Genomic DNA, 18,724 nt, shown 5'->3' with positions numbered 1-18,724 from the left:
GAAGATAAAGATGATCTGGATGTGACAGAGCTCTCTAATGAAGAACTTCTGGATCAGCTTGTAAGATATGGAGTGAATCCTGGTCCCATTGTGGGTAAGGGTTTTGTTTGTTTGTTTTTTGTTTTGTTTTAAATTTATTATATGTAAGTACACTGTAGCTGTCTTCAGACACCCTTGAAGAGGGCATCAGATCCCATTACGGATGGTTGTGAGCCACCATGTGGTTGCTAGGATTTGAACTCAGGACTTTTGGAAGAGCAGTCAGTGCTCTTAACCACTGAGCCATCTCTTCAGCCCCATTTTTATACTCTTATTAATTGTTAGGGGATCCTCTGAGACCATTTGTCACTATTTAACCAGTAACGTTTTAGTTTCCTTAACTCTCATAAGGAGGGGGAGTTTCGGTAGATTATGTGTAAGATTACCAGTTGCTGATATTGTCCTATTCAGGGATCATATTGTGCGATTCTGTAAGCCTTGTGGATCTTATCAGGCCGAGTCATCTGCATTAGGGAATTGGAGAGTAATGAGTAGAGTGTAAGTACTCAGGTCCTGAGTGTCCGTTTCCTAATTAGCATTAAGGTTTTTGTTCTAAGTCTGTCTAAAGAACAAACGAAACAGAAGGCGTGCAAGAACTAAATCCTCTAGATCTGTCATTGACTTTTCTAGGTAGTAGTGTATTGCCAGGTTGATCATGCCTTTCTTACAGAGCTTAGGCAGTGACCTCAAGACTGGGAGAAATCCACACAGAACTTCAGGGTTCTGTGAAAATTGGAACTCAGTATGGAGATTGGTTGGGTTTTGTTTCAACTATAGTTGGAAACAATGAGTTGGTTTTGTTTGTCTGTCTGTCCAGTCTGGATCTCACTGTGTAACCTGCCTAGCTTTGTCGCCCACGTGCTGGAATTAAAAGTATACTTCTCAGGCTACTCGCAGACAAACCTGTGGTTATGATTACCAACACACATTTGCTATCTCTTGTGAAATTCTGAAGGACAGTAAAAAATACATATTACATAAAAATGTGCTAATTACATGATATGTTACATGTTAAAATATCAGTTGTCTATCATAAGACCTCTTATCCAAAAATAAAAGAAAGATATATAACTAATATAAAGTAGAAATTGAAGATATTCAAGTAAGATTTATAGAATTTGATACCTATAGTTCAGTGGCTGTTTATAGGCATATTGATCTCAGTGTTGTGAAGTATACTCATTTTCTGTTCAAGGTTTCCCTCTGTTTATATAAAAGCTCTTTGGGGAGCTGTAGAGCTAGCTCAGCATTTAAGAGCACTGGCTGCTCTTTCCAGCACCCATGTGGCCAACAACTATCTGTAACAGGACATACAACACTGTCTTCTGGCCTACACAGGCACATGGTGTACAGACATACATGCCAACAAAACACCCACTCACATAAACAATAAAATCTTTTTAAAAAAATATAATCTTGTATTAATATCCCAGAGAAACAACTATTTTGTAAAAGAAAACATTATGTATTATTTTTTTAATCACTTTAGAAACAGAAAGCATGTTGCTTAAAAAGTGGTTTTCTGTAGGGGCTGGAAAGATGATCCCAGTTTAAAGAAATTGTTTTTGCTGAGGACCAGAGCTTTATTCTGAGAACTCACATTGGGTGATACACAGAGGTCTGTAACCAGCTCCGGGGGGATCCAGGGCCTCTGGTCTCTAGGTATTTGCACTACACACACACACACTCACCATATTTTGTTTATTTTTTTTAATCTTTTAAAAAGATAATTTCATGCCAATATAATGGAACTTCTCCCTTCACACAGGAACAACCAGGAAGTTGTATGAGAAAAAGCTGTTGAAGCTGAGGGAGCAGGGACCTGAATCGAGATCCTCTACTCCTCTTCCAACAGTCTCTTCCTCAGCAGAAAACACANAGGAAAGAAGAAAGAACACAAGAAAGTGAAGTCCGCTAGGGATTGTGTTCCTTTTTCTGAACTTGCATCTACTCCCTCTGGTGCATTTTTTCAGGGTATTTCTTTCCCTGAAATCTCCACCCGTCCTCCTTTGGGCAGGACTGAACTACAGGCAGCTAAGAAAGTACAGACCGCTAAGAGAGACCCACCTAGGGAGACTTGTACTGATACGGCCTTGCCCGGGAAGGGACAGACGCACAAGTTAGCCCCTGGACGGGGTTTATTTATTCCTTCAGAGTCTAGCTATGATAGATGTGTAGAGAAAAGTTCTTCACCATCTTCTCAGCGTGAATTTGCTGCCAGGCTGGTCTCTGCTGCAGCTTCTCCTTCACTGATAAGAGAAACCACTACTANTTACTCTAAGGACATAGTGGAAAATATTTGCNGTGGAGGGAAGAGTAGAGCTCAGCCATTGCGTGCTGAAGAGCCTGGCGTGTCAGATCAGTCGGTTTTCTCTAGTGAAAGAGAAGTTCTGCAGGAGTCGGAGAGGTCGCAGGTCATTTCTCCACCACTTGCTCAGGCAATCCGAGATTATGTCAATTCTCTGTTAGTCCAGGGTGGGGTCGGCAGTTTGCCTGGGACTTCTGATTCTGTGCCCACACTGGATGTAGAAAACNTATGTAAGAGACTTAGCCAGTCCAGCTATCAAGATTCTGAATCCCTGTCCCCTCCCCGAAAAGTCCCAAGACTAAGTGAGAAGCNAGTAAGGGGAGGGGACTCAGGCTCCTGTGTGGCATTTCAGAATACACCTGGATCCGAACATAGGTCTTCTTTTGCCAAAAGTGTTGTCTCTCATTCTCTGACTACTTTAGGAGTAGAAGTGTCTAAGCCACCACAGCATGATAAAATAGAAGCCTCAGAGCCGTCTGTTCCTCTCCACGAATCTATCCTAAAAGTGGTGGAAGAGGAGTGGCAGCAAATTGATAGGCAGCTGCCCTCGGTGGCATGCAGATACCCAGTTTCCTCCAGCGAGGCAGCACGGATATTATCAGTGCCAAAAGTGGATGATGAAATCCTGGGGTTTATTTCTGAAGCCACCCCACGAGCAGCCACTCAGGNGTCCTCCACTGAGTCTTGTGATAAACATTTGGACTTAGCTCTCTGTAGATCTTACGAAGCTGCAGCATCAGCATTGCAGATTGCAGCCCACACGGCCTTCATAGCTAAGTCTCTGCAAGCTGACATAAGTCAGGCTGCACAGATTATTAATTCAGATCCTAGTGATGCACAGCAGGCACTCAGGATTCTGAACAGAACCTATGATGCAGCCTCCTATCTTTGTGATGCTGCATTTGATGAAGTGAGGATGTCTGCCTGTGCCATGGGGTCTTCTACCATGGGTCGGCGTTATCTGTGGTTGAAGGATTGTAAGATTAGTCCAGCTTCTAAGAATAAATTGACTGTTGCCCCCTTTAAAGGTGAAACATTATTTGGAGGGGAAGTACACAAAGTTATTNAAAAGCGTGGAAATAAGCAGTAATGAGGTTAAGAACAAAGGCAGAAACTTTGACTTGGAGAATTTGTGAGCCTTTCTAAGACTTTAGTCTCCTAATAGAACTAATTTCAAGGTGTTACGCTACCACTTATCAAGTTACAGTCTAATTGCATATGTAGAGTTGAAGCTCCGTAGGTCACATCTGTCTTACATGAGCGTACAGCTTCCTGTTTCATTTAACATTTTAGATATACAAGGAATTCCGCAACTAGAATGTCAGTGGAACCCTCGCTCCTTTAGTTTGCCATTCACTACTTCCTGATGCATAGGTCGGAGTTAAACTTTGTTAGTCACTTGAAACACCGATTTCCCATGTCCCCCCCCCCCCCCCCCCCCCCCCCCAGGAGTTTAACTTTGAGAAGGCAAGGCTCCCGTGTGTAGTATGCCGAGTCTCACAGCTCCTGTGATTCCAGTCTGCTCTGCCTTCTGCTGCTTGCTTTCATTACATAAATAATATTTTGCCATGAGTCCTTTTGTTGTCCACTCATTACATTGCAGGACATCTCACAAGTGACCTTTGCACTGCAACAAACTTCATAATAATTCTAGATCAGTGTAACTCTTAAGTGCCAGTACACAAACTTATTGCTTGACTCACAGACAAGCGTGTGCATGTATTGAAGGGAAAGACCCTGCTGCTCTGTGTGGGAGAGGATGCATGTGCTTGGCATGCATGTGACCGAGTGGTTCAAAGCCACTTTAAAGTTTAATGAGAATTTAAATCTAGAGATGCTTTGTAAACAAATAAGAGGTAAATTGTATACCTGTATGTATGTATAGACACAAACACATTTCTGCACATTTTTAATAATCGAATAGAAAGGCAGTGTACAGTTTTATGTCTGATAGAGGAGGTAGCCAACAAACAATTCCTAGTTACACAAGTACATGGACCACATTTGAGGAACACAGGGAGGGATGGTAAGTGGAGTTCTGGTACACCTCATCTTCACTCAGCATGACTTTTGTTAGATGAACAAGACACAACAAAGGTGGGGCTTTTTTATTTTCTACATGTATTTAAAGGTATTTTATATGTCCTACATAGATCTGGATGCTAAAACCAACNAGATGTTTTCTAAAAACCTTAAGAATTTTTACTATACCCCAATGTCTGTGTCTGTATGAAGCAATGTATTACCCTGTTTTCATTTGTATGGTTGTAAGGTAAGGAATCCTAGCTGTCGGGANGCTGTGGAAANCAGTCTCAAGCATAATCAAATACGGTCTCGGTGTCCGTGTCTACCACTACCATGTTCTTAGGCTGCACAGTCCATCGCTACAGCCCTGTTACTTGTCTTTAAAATGTACATGTATACATGTACCTGTGAAGTGCTGTGTGATTTCTTTAAAGCAATGTATGCCTGTAGAATGCTTCTACAAATTCAATAAAGTTGTTAAATTTGAACAGTTTTGTGTGGTCTCCAGAAACATGTTTTATGTGTGCTTTATTCTTGGAGTTTGAACAAGCTGAATATTTGTGGATGAACATGCCTTTTCCATTTCATCATGGAAACATTCCAGTAGTGACTGGGATTCTACTTACCACATGTCCTCCTATTTAAGGACTATGTATTTAATTGGCTGTAAAATCTAAATTTGAACAAGAACTTAATTTGTAGCCACATAGTTTGTCTAATCAATCAGTTTCTGCTTGCTAAGAGGTATTTATTTATTTATTTACTTTGCTCTATGTTGTCTGAGGTTTCTTAGATTCTTCTGAGTTCAGCAAGAACAAAAGTAGCTTTTATAATGCTGACGAGTATACCAAATGCAGATGACAGTCATAGATCTGGTGACAGTGTTGGATGGAGCTGGTTGCTTGGTCTTCATTGACCTGTTTGAACTATTTTAGTTAAAAATCACTATCCAGAGGGAGGGAGAAAGGCAGGTATATATGATCGACTAGGGTTAGACTGGAAGGCCAGCAAAGTCACAGAGTTATCTTACCAGTTTGAAGCATGGCTTCATTAGCTTGTATAAAATTAAGCCTTAGGAATTGACTCTCTTGTTTCTTTGCTAACAAAGCCAATTTCTAGACCTGTCTTGCTATGGTAAATGGCCACAAAAGTAGAAAACCGTTCCTGTTTTGTTGAGACAGTCCCACTGTGAGGCATGTGCTAGCCTTGGACTAAAGATCCTCCGGTGCCTGCAGCTCCAGGGGCTGGGGTTACAGATGTTCACACCATGGCTGATGGGAAGTTCTACTTTTTTAAAAGAGTCTGTATAGGTCTTAGAATTACGATAAAGCCAAGGTTAAAAGAATTCAAATACTCAGCCTTTTTTTTTTTTTTAATTTTTATTTTTTAATGTATACACTCTTGAGTTAATAACTGTAAGAGACTTTATAGTTTTGTTTATTATTTTGGTGCTAGGGATGGAGCCTACATATGGTCTACTACTGAACTAGAGCCTGTAATTAAGGAGAGTCATCATTAACATTAAAGCAGTAGGGTCACATCACTGGAAGTTACCATTATTAAGTGGTTGGTGTCACTCAATCTTTTTCACTTTTAAAATTCTCCCTCTTGTGATATTTTAATAGGTAACCTTTATCATACAGCAGTAATGTATTACAAGGACAGAACAGTTGTCACTTCCACGTTTGCCTTGGTTTTTAATGAAAATGCCTCCCCCTGGGCAGCTTGAAAGCCCTTTAATCCCAGTTAAAATCCCAGTCTAGGGGTGGGGATAATGGAAAAGAGTAAGTAGGGAGAAGTAGCCAGATTAAACACTGGTACAGGATTTTTTTTTTAAAAAGGGGGGGGGAAGGAATAAGTTTATAAGAGTGTATGTTCAGGCTGTTCTGTTTTCTATGAAAGGGTTTAAGATAAATCTTACTAAACATCTTTTTCGCTGATGAGGTATTAAAATAAACAGATCGTCACGTGTACTAATGTGCCTACAACCAGTAATATTAGTAAAAACGTAACGTCAGCGTTCCAATGAATAATGATTTCTTCAATGTTATTTCCAGACTCTAAAATAGAGCTGAAGCTTGAGAAGAGAGAGCCGCTAAAGGGCAGAGCCAAGACGCCAGTCACACTCAAGCAGAGAAGGATTGAGCACAATCAGGTATTTGTAGTTTTATGATCCCCGTGTCCAGGTGTGTCATCTGACTAGTTTCATCCATCCCATGTCTTGACCTTTGGTGCACACATGCCGTGTAGCCTGCTCACCCCACGGACTGGATTCATGGTTGAGTGGCGTGGGGCACATACTTTGTGAGATGTGTCATCAGCATAGCCTCCGTTGTTTATTGTGCTTAAGCAGTCTAGCATTAGTCATGCTGCCTGTTTCTGATTTGGGCGCAGCAGTTTTGAACCTGGGGTCTCGGGTATGCCAGGCCAGCGTTCCACCCTCCTGCTTCTTCCTCTTGAGATGATTGCCTCAGAAGATAAAATGCACCTTTTTTGATGCAACTTTGAAAGCTCAGGGAAAGTTTCATTTGTGTCTAGATTTCTCAGTTGAATTTCCTTTATTTGTAGCTTCTTAACACTCTGAAGCTAGCTAGTATGGTACATTATTTAAAATGACAATTTCCTCTTTTGGGGGCATGGGACAGGAAGGGCAAGGTAGAGTTTTCAGAAGAAAACTGGGAAGAGAATAAGCATAAGGCATCAATAAAGACCTTCTTTTACAGAGGGAAACAACTGGCTCTGATTTAGCTTCCGCACCCTCGGTTCTTTTCCTCATCTTTACTCGTTAGCTTGAAAATGTGTTCGTTTGTTGTTCATCTATCTTTTCCATGTTCTGTCTGCCTCTGGTTTCTGTGGTGTTTTTGAAGCAGTATTTCACAATGAAGCCCTGGCCTGCCTGACCAGGCTGGTCTCTAACTTGTAAAGCTTTCTGCTTCCTGAGAAATGGGATTACAGAGATGGGATCCCAGGTGTGCACTGACAGGTCCTGCTTCCTTCCTTCCGTGTGATCGGAGGGGAGAGGCAGGGTCCTGTTCTCCTGACCCTTTACAGGACTACAGGAGTGTACCACCAATCCTGGCCAAAAAATGGTTTCCTGCATAATTAAGTTGAGTCTGAACAATACGTCTATACTAATTCCCACCATGGCTGTTTCTCCGTCCTCCATTTGGTGAGCATAGTTAACCATGTCAGTATTTCCTACTTGCTGCAGGTGGCAGGTGGTTTTCAAGGGTTTTATCTGTTTCTTGATACCCTGTGTAATCTGGCATACTGGGGCTAGACCTGCATGTGGCAGTGCAGAGACTTGGGGTTTTTTTTTCTTTTGTAGTCACAATAAAAATGTTTGTCAGTTCTGGAGTAGCCTTGTTTTAACTGTTGGACTGTGGACTCCTATCTATTTAAATAGAACTATGTAGCTGGTGACTACTATATTGGACAGCATAGCCTTAAAGGGTTGGTCTGGGTTTGGGTTCAGTTTCTTTGAAAAGAATACGTCATAAATGATGTTGTAGCCTTCCTACTGATCATTTCAGGAAATATGAATTTCCTTCAAAAATATTAAAATTAATTAATAATAGTTCAGCTGTTGGTCTTTTCAGTTAAAGATTTTAACAGCTGTGGATAATATTGCCTAAACCCGTGATTTTATTAAAGTCACAAAATGATGACCTCTCATCGTGTGATTTGATATCTGTGACTCATTACCTCATGTTCCTGGATAAGATCCTTAGCTGCCTTAAAGTTAAGTTCAAATAAAACAACTAGGAAAAACTGGATTTGAGATAGGGTTTCTCTGTGTAGCCTTGGCTAGTCTGAGAACTTGCTCTATAGACCAGGTTGGCTCAAACTCACTGATCCAAATTCTGGGATTAAAGGTGTGTACAATCACACTGGATAACATATTTTTAAAAAACAATTTATCTTTTTAGAGATTTATTCATTTATTATATCTAAGTACACTGCAGCTGTCCTCAGACGCTCCAGAATAGGGTGCCAGATCTCATTACGGATGGTTGTGAGCCGCCATGTGGTTGCTGGGACTTGAATTCAGGACCTTCGGAAGAGCAGTCAGTGCTCAACTGCTAGCTATCTCTCCAGCCCCAATAAATTTTTTTATGCTATGTTTTTGTTTTGTTGTGTTTTTGAGACAGGATTTTTCTATATAGTCTTGGCTGTCCTGTAATTTTCTCTGTAGAACCGGCTAGCCTTGAGCTTACAGTGATCCCCCTGCCTCTGCCTCTTATCTCCTGCGCACTGGGATTAAAGGCATGTACCACCACTGCCTGATTTACGTATGATTTTTACATTCCTGATCACTAAATACAGTCATTACCCCCACCATACCCAAGCCTGCTGCAGGCTGTACAGTTGCTTTCCTACTGGGCTGATTCATAGCCAGATAGGTGGGGTCTAGAGTCTGCTTCCTTCCTTTGTGTCCCTTCTCTCCTCTGTCCCTAAGGAGAATTTGTGAGCATGTGATAACATCTCAGGCTTACAAATACAGCCTGTAAACCTCGGTTCTCACTCGTGTCTCATGCTGAGCGTCTTGGTCCTTCTAATTGTAGTTTTCCTGCATTTTACGTGTTTCAAAATAACACTAAGACTGCTAAATGGAATCCAGTGGGTTCATTTTTCATTACTAGGATATAAAGTAAAATACTGTGTCTAAAATATTTATGTTTTTAGGCAATAGTTTAATGGACTGCTGGAGTTTTATGTGACATAGGAAATAGACTATCGGTTGTTTATATTTGCTCCTTTACATCAAACATTCCTTCCTTTCTTTTATCTTAGCATTTATTCCCGAATCAAAATGCTCTCCCTTGTCCCCATTCCTAGGGTAGCTGCAGCCTGCATACTGAGATTTGTGGATTGGCTACACTTTTATTCAGCTGCTTTGCCTTTGGTGAATGTGAGGGTTGGTTTCACTATGGGCTCTTTAAGCCTAGACAAGCAGCCTTCTTTCTGCGAGTAGTGTCTCTGTTGATGTGTGAGTGAAAGTGCTTTCTAGTTTTTGCAGTGCCTTACCAATGTCTTTACATCACAGGCCTCTACTGCAGTATTCACGTGTGGGTAGTGAACGCTTCAGAGTAACTCAGCTCTTTATCTGTACTCTCGCTCCACGTTTACATGTTCTCTCAACCCTCCCTCTGTCCTGTGAGTCAGATCCAGCAACTCTTACATGCTGTGTACCTACTTCGAGACAGAGTCTCACTTTGCAGCCCAGGCTAGCCTCAGGCTACTCAGCCTGGGGGCTCAGCATCCTCTGGTTTACAAGTGTGCAGCACCATGCAAGACTTGTTTATATCTTACTATAAAGTAGTACAGTATGGGGTTTTTGTTAGTTCAGATTTAAGAGCTTAGCTCCTTGTACCCTCACATGCCTAAGCTCTTTAATGCATTCTGACTTACTCCACACCTCGTAGCTTCATAGAATTCAGGGAGAGAATTGTTTCCTCTACTTTTCCCCAAGATAAATCAGGACTTTTCTAGGGAACAGCTTGCTGATGATAGGTGGAACTGTGAATCTTCCTTGGCCTCAAAGCATAGAATACTCACATTCTGTATATACTAGTGAGATAGTCCTCTGTGTGATTGGTGCATCTTTCCAAATTCTGCTATTGGATGATAACTTTATCGATTTTTATTTACATTCTCAAAGTCAGTTGCTGTGAGTGGCAATGTGTGCTTATAGCTGCAGCACTGCTAGGCAGGCACAGGAGAATGAAGAGCTGGAGGCCAGGGCATGAGAGACGGGAATGTATCACCAGGATTCAGAGCACAGACTGACGGTGTGTCTGAATTGGACATTTGACTGTTGATAAGAATTTTTGTTACCATGGTCTGCTTTCTGTGTTTTATTTACATAATGTATCTTTGACATTAATTTTACATTCAGCAGAGATTCCCTAACTAATAACAGGATAAGGGAGATTGAGATTGGTGCTGACAAACAGCCTACTGCTTAGTGTTCTTGCAGCGACCTGCGTCAGATTCTCAAACCCACATCATGGCTCACAGCTGCTTGTATCTCCTGCCACAGGGGACCCTCTAATTGGCCTCTGATGTGTATGTGTACAGATATACACATACGAGCCGGGCGTGGTGGCGCACGCCTTTAATCCCAGCACTCGAGCACTCGGGAGGCAGAGGCAGGTGGATTTCTGAGTTCGAGGCCAGCCTGGGCTACAGAGTGAGTTCCAGGACAGCCACGACTACACAGAGAAACCCTGTCTNTTCCGAAGGTCCAGAGTTCAAATCCCAGCAACCACATGGTGGCTCACAACCATCCGTAACGAGATCTGGCGCCCTCTTCTGGAGTGTCTGAAGACAGCTGCAGTGTACTTATATATAATAAATAAATAAATCTTTTTTAAAAAAAAATAAGCTCTTGCTGGGCAGTGGTAGCACATGCCTTTAATCCTAGCACTCAGGAGAAAGGCAGGACAATTTCTATGAGTTCAGGGCCAGCCTGGTCTACAGAGTGAGTTCCAGGACAGCCAGGACTGCATAGAGAAACACTTTCTAAAAAAAAAGAATAAAAACAAACAAAAACCCACCACAAAACAGAAACTCTTACAGTGTGAATCCAAATTTAAACATGAGATTGGCTTTGGAGCTGTTGTAGAGTTGGAATGGTGACACCGCTAGCAAATCAGCATGCTTACTTAAAACGGGATCAGAGTGAGAAGTAGCTTAGCAAGTACTGACACACGTAAAGCTGATGCTGATGTTCGTGCACTGTTAGCTTGACAACCGCTGCACACACCAGATTGGCTGAGTGGAGGTGAGCTAGTGGGAAAGGCCTAAGGTTTTTTGTTGTGGTGGTTGAGTTTTTTTGGCTTTGGAGTTTTTTGGTATGATGTTAGTAGCCAAACATGGTATTGCTTTCGTATGTGATGCAAGCCATGTCCCCATCCCCAAGGTACTTTTTTATTTTTTTAGTCAGTCTCAATATGTACCCTAGACTGTGCTAGAACTTGTGTCAGTTCTCTTGTTTCTGCTTCCCTGAAGCCAAGATGACAAGTGTTTTACCACTGTGCTTAGTCACTAAAGTTTAAATGAGGGGAAAGTTAGTTCTCCTTCCTCCCGGAGAAAAATGAATCTGGGGTTGGAAGGCAGCCACTGTCTGCTTTCTGTAGGGAGGGAGGGGTACAATTACAGTTTGAGCGACTCTACTAAAATAATTAAATCACATGGAAAGACTGATTTATGAACAGCCATAGAAGTTTGTTTTCTTCTTTTTTCTTTTTTCTTTTTCCTTGCTGGGAATAGAACCCAGGACTCACACATGATAAAGAGGGCTCTAACACTAAGCTACTGCCATCAAAAGTGGTTGTTGTTTTTTTTTCTTATTTCCTTCCTTCCTTCCTTCCTTCCTTCCTTCCTTCCTTCCTCGAAACGAATCATAACAAATGATATGTTTTTATTTAAAGACAGATAAAGCTCAGTTCCCAAGCAGCACTTCCCAGGAGAAGCCAGTATGAGCTGTTAGTACCCTCAGCAGACTCTAGTGTATTTTATTACCCTTCACTATCTGGTGATTACAAAGCAGCAAAATTAGTGCCTTTAGAAACATTTTGAGGGCGTGGCATTGCTTGTAATTGCTGACGTCTAGAGAGTTCTTGGTTTTAAAAATGGCCATTGTTCAGGGGTTTGTGTTAGGATATGACTTTTTAATGTGTCGATGCTTGACTAGAGCTATTCTCAAGCTGGAGTAACTGAGACTGAATGGACGAGTGCATCTTCAACAGGCGGACCTCTGCAGGCATTAACTAGGGAGTCCACGAGAGGGTCGAGAAGAACTCCAAGGAAAAGGGTGACGCAGGGCTTGCCGCTGAGTCGGGTTTGCAGAGCGGTAGGGCTTTAGTGATTGCTTCACACTGATTGTTTTTGTTCTGTTTTCAAACTAACAGGTGGAAACTTCCCAGCATTTTCGTATAGATGGTGCAGTAATTTCAGAGAGTGCTCCCATAGCTGAGACTATAAAGGCTTCAAGCAACGAGTCCTTAGTAAATATGTCTTATAAACTATCTAAGTGCTAGTCTCTGTAACTACCCCTTAGGTGGAATTTGGGAGGTGGTAAATTTTGGCAAATGGAAATAAAATCTAATTAATTACAGAAGAATCCTAAATACCATGAGGATAACTTTTTTACTAAATATTTGAAGAGTTCTAAGGTTTCACGTGTGAAGCACTGAATGTGTTTCTAGATCCCACTCCCTAAATTTTTATTAGGGGAAAATCAAATATTACAGAAGTGAATTATCTTTTTTTATATTTTGTTTTGTTTTCATTTTAAGTGTATTTGCTATATTTGGATAATTCTGAGTCTAAATAATTTGAATCTTGGCAGGTGGCCAATAGGTTGACTGGAAATTTCAAGCATGCATCTTCTATTCTGCCAATCACTGAATTCTCAGACATAACCAGAAGAACACCAAAGAAACCATTGACAAGAGCTGAAGTAAATGGATACAATTTAGCCCAATGCTGTCTCTCATCTTTCAGAGTTTTGCTTTGCTTTGTTTTGTTTTGTTTTAAGTGGGAGGAGACAGAACTTTACTGGGAGGTTTATGTGTATATATATATGTGCATATATGGTTTAAAGGCAAATTTAGTTGTGAAAATAGAAATTAATACAGTGTGGCATACTAATACTATATTCCTGCTGCTGTGTGGCTCTTCAGTTCCTGGTTGCAGGGGAGTTGGTGTGCTGCTTGTATTAGGCTCTTTCTGTCATTGAATCCAAGTTTAAAATGCTACTTGGGCTGAGAGGGAAGCTGCCCTTTTCTTTTGTTGAAAAGACCTTCAAGTACCTTTGTGTGGTAGATTCCTGTATAACTGATCTTGAAAATGCTGGCTGCATGGCTTATTATAATTTTAATCTTAAGCGATGTTTTAAAAGCTGAAATGGTTTAATTGACTTTAAAACAAGATAGAGGTCTATATTAATTAGGTATCGTCTGTATTTAATCCTTTACATATCACAGATTAATAACAGGAAGAAATGGTGCACTCTTAATGCTTTCTTAATGCAAAACAAGGAAATCCCTTGGGATTTTACAAGCCTTGTTGGGCTGCTGGGTGTTTCCCTCTAATGACCACATTAAGGTGCATCCCAGTGGTGAGCTGTGAAGAGGCTTGGAGGCTTCTGAATACCTAGATGATAGCAAAACTAGGCCAGACGGTATTTTGTTCCCCTAAAGATCTTTTAAGTATTTAAGTTATTGCATGTTTATACTACATTTTAACTTGTGTTTGTTCTTTTTTTCTCACTAGGTGGGAGAAAAAACAGAGGAGAGAAGAGTAGACAGGGACATTCTTAAGGAAATGTTCCCCTACGAAGCCTCCACGCCAACGGGAATCAGGTACCTGGACGGATACAACTGAGTTTAAATGCATTCTAGAGAACTCTTAGTTCTTGATCACAACATTGTTGTAGCTTTGTTCTCAGAATCAAGTGGTTCATCTATGAAAATTGAATCATTCAAAATTTATTTTTATTACATGTAACTCTTTGGGGGACAAAGTGGGGACAGAGTTTGGCAGTAGTTGGGGTCAAATCCAGGGCCCCATACATAGAGCAAGTTCTCTGCCACTGAGTTCCACACACGCTCCCTTGCTTATTTTTAACTATTTATTTGGGGTGTTGGTGTTTACTTGTGGAAACCAGAGGTAGACATTGGGTGTCGCGTTACTTCCTCCGTAACTTGCCATTTTCTGTCTGGAGACAGCGTCTCCCTCTGAGCATGGTGCTTGTTGATTTGCTCACTGATTCTCTGAGCCATCTGTCTCCAGAGCCCTTTCTTATATTTGGGGGCACGGTCACTCACTAAACCTGAAGCATAACATTCAGCTAGATGGGCCAACAAGCCCCCAGCCATCCTTCTGTCTTCTGCCTGTCCAGAGAGGCTGCCTTGTCCAAGTTATTACTGAGTGATGTGTGAGTCAGAGGGCAGCTCTTGGGAGTTCACCCTGGGGGCTGAGGATTGAATTCAGGACACCAGACTTGGTAGAGAAAGCAGTGAGTGCTTTCTCGCTGGCTGAGACAAGAATACGCACATGCTCATGTGTGTTCACGCTAAACAGCAAGCACTTTGTTGACCAAGCTGTTGTCCTAGTCCTGCTTGGTCTCCTGTAGTCCAGGTTGTCCTTGAACTCATTGGGTAGCTTAGGATAACCTTGAACCCCTGATCCTTCTGCTTTCCCCTAAACCCTGAGATTCCAAGCATGTGCTGCAAGCCAGGTTTTGTCTTTGCACACACACACGCCCACTTTAAATCTGGAGAGATCTTTTTTGTGTTTTTGTGTGGTCAGGTACAAGCTGGTTTTCTTAGTTCGTTAGGCTTGGTGACAAGTGCCTCAACCCACTGAGCCATCATCCATTGCCACTGGTTCTGGCTTTTGTTTTGTGTTGGTTTTTGTTAAGTTTTATTTTTTCTTTTTTTGAGACAAGTTCTCAAGTCACCGGGCTGCTCTTGGATTTACCCTGTATGCAAGGCATATGTTAGACTTATGACACACTTCCCAAGTGCTGCGATCACAGGCACACAGTACACTACTCAGCCTCGAAGACAGGCTTAGAGAGTATTTATCCTAAATACTATTTTATAATATGATACAGCTAACTTTTTGGAGTATTGGAAACATGGTTGCTCTATAACAGCCCTGGCTGTTCTGGAATTCGCTCTGTAGACCAGGCTAGCCTCAGACTAAGATCTGCTCACCTGTTTCCCAAGAGCTAGAATTGAAGGTGGGCATCCCCATTTCTGGTGGTTAACAGTAGATGGAGAGACAGCTGTGGGTGCTCATCTTTAAACAGCTGAGCCTTCGCTCCGGTCTGAAACTAATTTTTAAGATAGAAATGGAGTTGGAGCTCTGTAATAGAATGCCCACTAAAGATCCATAAAAAGATGCAAGGCCCTGGCTTACCTCCCATCTTCACCATAAAACAAAAGAAAATACTAATGTAATAGCCGGGCAGTGGTGGCTCGTGCCTTTAATCCCAGCACTTGGGAGGCAGAGGCAGGGGGATCTCTGATTTTGAGGACAGCCTGGTCTACAGATTTGAGTTCCAGGACAGCCAGGGGTACACAGAAACCTTGTCTCGGAAAACAAACAAAGAAAAGAAAGAAAAGCATGTGATATGTCAATCCCCTGCTTTTATCTGACGATTTTCTGCTGCCGCATTTTGCAGTGTGCTTAGAAATCACACTAAGGTTTGGTTGTTGACTTGAATCATCTGGAATTCTGTTTCACTTTGAACAGTGCTAGCTGCCGCAGACCAATCAAAGGTGCTGCAGGCCGGCCGCTCGAGCTCAGTGACTTCAGGATGGAAGAGTCGTTCTCATCTAAGTACGTCCCGAAGTATGCTCCCTTGGCAGATGTCAAGTCAGAAAAGACAAAGAAGAGACGCTCCGTTCCCATGTGGATAAAAATGTTGCTGTTTGCCCTTGTGGCCGTGTTTTTGTTTTTGGTCTATCAAGCTATGGAAACCAACCAAGGAAATCCCTTCACTAATTTTCTTCAAGATACTAAAATATCCAACTGAAGAAATCATTTCGGCACATTCAACCTGATCTCCTGTTTTTAATAACTGTAGAAAAACATTTGTGTCCACTTGTTGACTGAAGAACTAAATTGTGATTTCACCTCAGTAAAGTTAGTGCTGCATTGAAAAGCAGACAGGATGCTTACAAGGATCTCATTTCAATATTTTGGACCTTGGAGATCACATTGTGCCATATGAATAATTTTTTTAGCTCCAGAACTTTTTTGTAGGCTTTATTTTTTTAATGTGGACATCTTATTTCACTTTTGGGGAAAATGCATTGTTTTGTGTATTTGAAAAATAAGGCAAAACATGGTGATGTAATGTGAAGCTGCACATTAAATACTTGGAATTCTTACAGAAAAGATTTATGACTTATTCTCTGCTGAGTAAAAATGTTACAAATGTGAATGACATTCAGTATGAGGAACGGTCGGTCACGCAGTTGTGCTTCCTGTACGCAGCGGTTTGTCCATGGAAGGAACAGCAATAAGCTCTTGTGTGACTCCTGTCATGTGGTCGTGCTGGTGCGGCCTTACCATACCACTCGCTAGAGTATCTGTCATATCATGGAAGTCCTACTTCATTAAAACCATTACGTACGCTTGGCTTTCCACAGGGACCTTGTAGAGCGGCAGATACCTGCTTTAGCTGGCTGTACGATTGAGGGAGCTGTTAGCTACCTCTAAGGCTCCCATTGGGATCCTGTGCTTTTTATTTACATTACTGTAAAGCATTTGTCCCATCCATCCAGATTATTAGCAAAATATTCTTTAGGTAAATATGTGTGAGGGTGTTTGTTTAGAAGTTAGAAACTAAACACTGGTCCCCTCTGTTTTACTTGGATTTCATTGTCTTCTTTTAACCAAAAAAAAAAAAAAAAAAATTGTTTTCAGCCAGGGATTTTTGGGTTTTTTGTTTTGGGTTGAGTCAGGGTGTTGTTTTTGATTGTTTTAGGCATATAATTCCTGGTGTAATTTGATTTAAAACTATAACCGACTTGCTTTTAAATCACATATGTAGTAGCTAATGCTTAATTTGTAATTTCAAATAAGGTGGGCATTATGGTTTTGTATACTCCTGAAATGATTAACGATATCCTTATGGTTGTCGTCTTTTTTTTTAGCTGAAATTTACCTCATGTATGGCTTAGATGAAGTTGCCGTCAATTTAAATTTTAGTAAAAATCAAGTAAAGCATAAACATTTTTAACTAAGTCATTTAAGTTGCAATTTTACAGTCATTGACCGTAAAGCACACTAAAAATGTAAATTATTTTTAATAACATCCAAAATGTAAAGACAATTTTAATTTTTACAAAGGAGGAAGCCGAATATGAATATTTAGACCAGCACACAGTTTTGACTTAACATTTACTGTATTTAGCTTTTAGATATTTCGTAGACATTTTAAGTANACTTTTGCCATTGAGACCAGAACATGTAGGTCTGGTCTTGCAGGGCATGTGGGGAGCTGACTTAGATCTCAAGTGCTTGCCTCTCAGAGTCACGGTGTCTTTTTTGAGATGGGCCACATGGGCATGTTTTACCCAACTTTCCCACCCTACAGTGACANCCATCTTCCTTCCTTTGTTTTCAGACATAGCTTCTCATATTGCTTTCAATCTTTTGTTTATAATTAAAAATTGTGAGAAGCCCCACTTGATGTTTAAAAGTGTGGGGGTATAAATCAGACTTGACATATATGTAAGGCCGGTCGGTCTGGGATCGGAAAGTATGGTCCAGTACAGCAAAAGGTAGGACCAGGTAAAACATGCCATTTTTTAAAAAAAATGTGTACTTGGTCTTTCGTCTGTGTCTGTTTTATTCCACTAGAGTAAATGTGTCCTTGATGTAAATGCAAAGCATTTATTAATTCGTAGATGTAGACTTTACAATATAATTCAATAATAAAGTAATAAACCTCTAGTTTTGTTGTTGAATACGTGATTTTCAGACAGCATAAAATTTAAGGTTTCTATATAGCACTTATGTGGTATTTATTTATAGACTAAGCTTTAGTTCTCATTTAACCTACTCTGCTTTCTAATTATTGTAGTAGTTGGGGCCTGTTAGAGAATAGCACCCAGAACCCCACCCCCAAGCACCTCTTCCTTCCTGTGATACTGTGATTTTCCAACCATACTTCTGTGTTTATGGTCGACTCCCACCCCACCCATCTTTTTTTTGAACAAGGACTTATGTAGCACTGGCTAGCTTCAAACTCACAGAGACCTGCCTCCTCGGTGCCTGTCACCCCGGCTCCTGCTTACCATCTTAAGTGTGCACATGTAACTCTGTTGGTAGTTGGTCTTCAGTGTGACTGCAGTCCGTGTCGCAGCCTGTGTTTGTGAGATGAGGGTGCTGTTTGTGTCTTTGTCGTTCGTGTGTCCGTGGTGACTTTATTTAAATTTGTGAATCTCAATGCATTCTTTGTATTCTTAGCTGTGTGTGTGGAGAGCTGTTCTAGGCCCTTCATGTGTGTGGACTTTTGACAATTCTGTGGGGTGGGTATTTTTCTTGTTCAAATGAAAATGGACACACCTAGAGGGGTTTAGGAAGTTGGGGTTTCTGCACAGCTATAGGTCTCCTTGTTCTGCCCTGCCCCTTCTTTAGCTTGGATAGTTATGTGCCTTTCAGGGTTAAGTAGCTCACTTCTACTCTGTTTTGTTCTTGAGTAATCACATTTGGTTTTATTCTTTCTGTGAACATTTAAGCCTTCCTTAATTTTGCTAATTTATTTTCTGTTCACGCTTTGTGTTTAGAAAAATGCCCTTTTTTTTTTTTTGCTATCACATT

General features: G+C 41.1%; 1 protein-coding gene across 1 annotated transcript in view; it reads left to right on the top strand.

Annotated features, from left to right (window-relative positions):
* Tmpo (thymopoietin) overlaps positions 1-17,854 on the top strand; it is a 23,890-nt gene extending 6,036 nt beyond the window's left edge. The window contains 10 exon segments of the mRNA XM_021173490.2: positions 5-94; positions 1,808-1,915; positions 1,918-3,433; positions 3,513-3,583; positions 6,430-6,527; positions 12,072-12,191; positions 12,289-12,384; positions 12,729-12,839; positions 13,655-13,743; positions 15,644-17,854. Coding sequence (XP_021029149.1) covers positions 5-94; positions 1,808-1,915; positions 1,918-3,433; positions 3,513-3,583; positions 6,430-6,527; positions 12,072-12,191; positions 12,289-12,384; positions 12,729-12,839; positions 13,655-13,743; positions 15,644-15,926 — 2,582 coding nt within the window. The 3' untranslated portion in view covers positions 15,927-17,854.
* The last annotated feature ends 870 nt before the right edge of the window (positions 17,855-18,724 follow it).

Source organism: Mus caroli, chromosome 10 (genome assembly GCF_900094665.2).
Source record: "Mus caroli chromosome 10, CAROLI_EIJ_v1.1, whole genome shotgun sequence".
Classification (NCBI taxonomy): Eukaryota; Metazoa; Chordata; class Mammalia; order Rodentia; family Muridae; genus Mus; species Mus caroli.
This window is presented reverse-complemented; position numbering and strand designations above follow the sequence as displayed.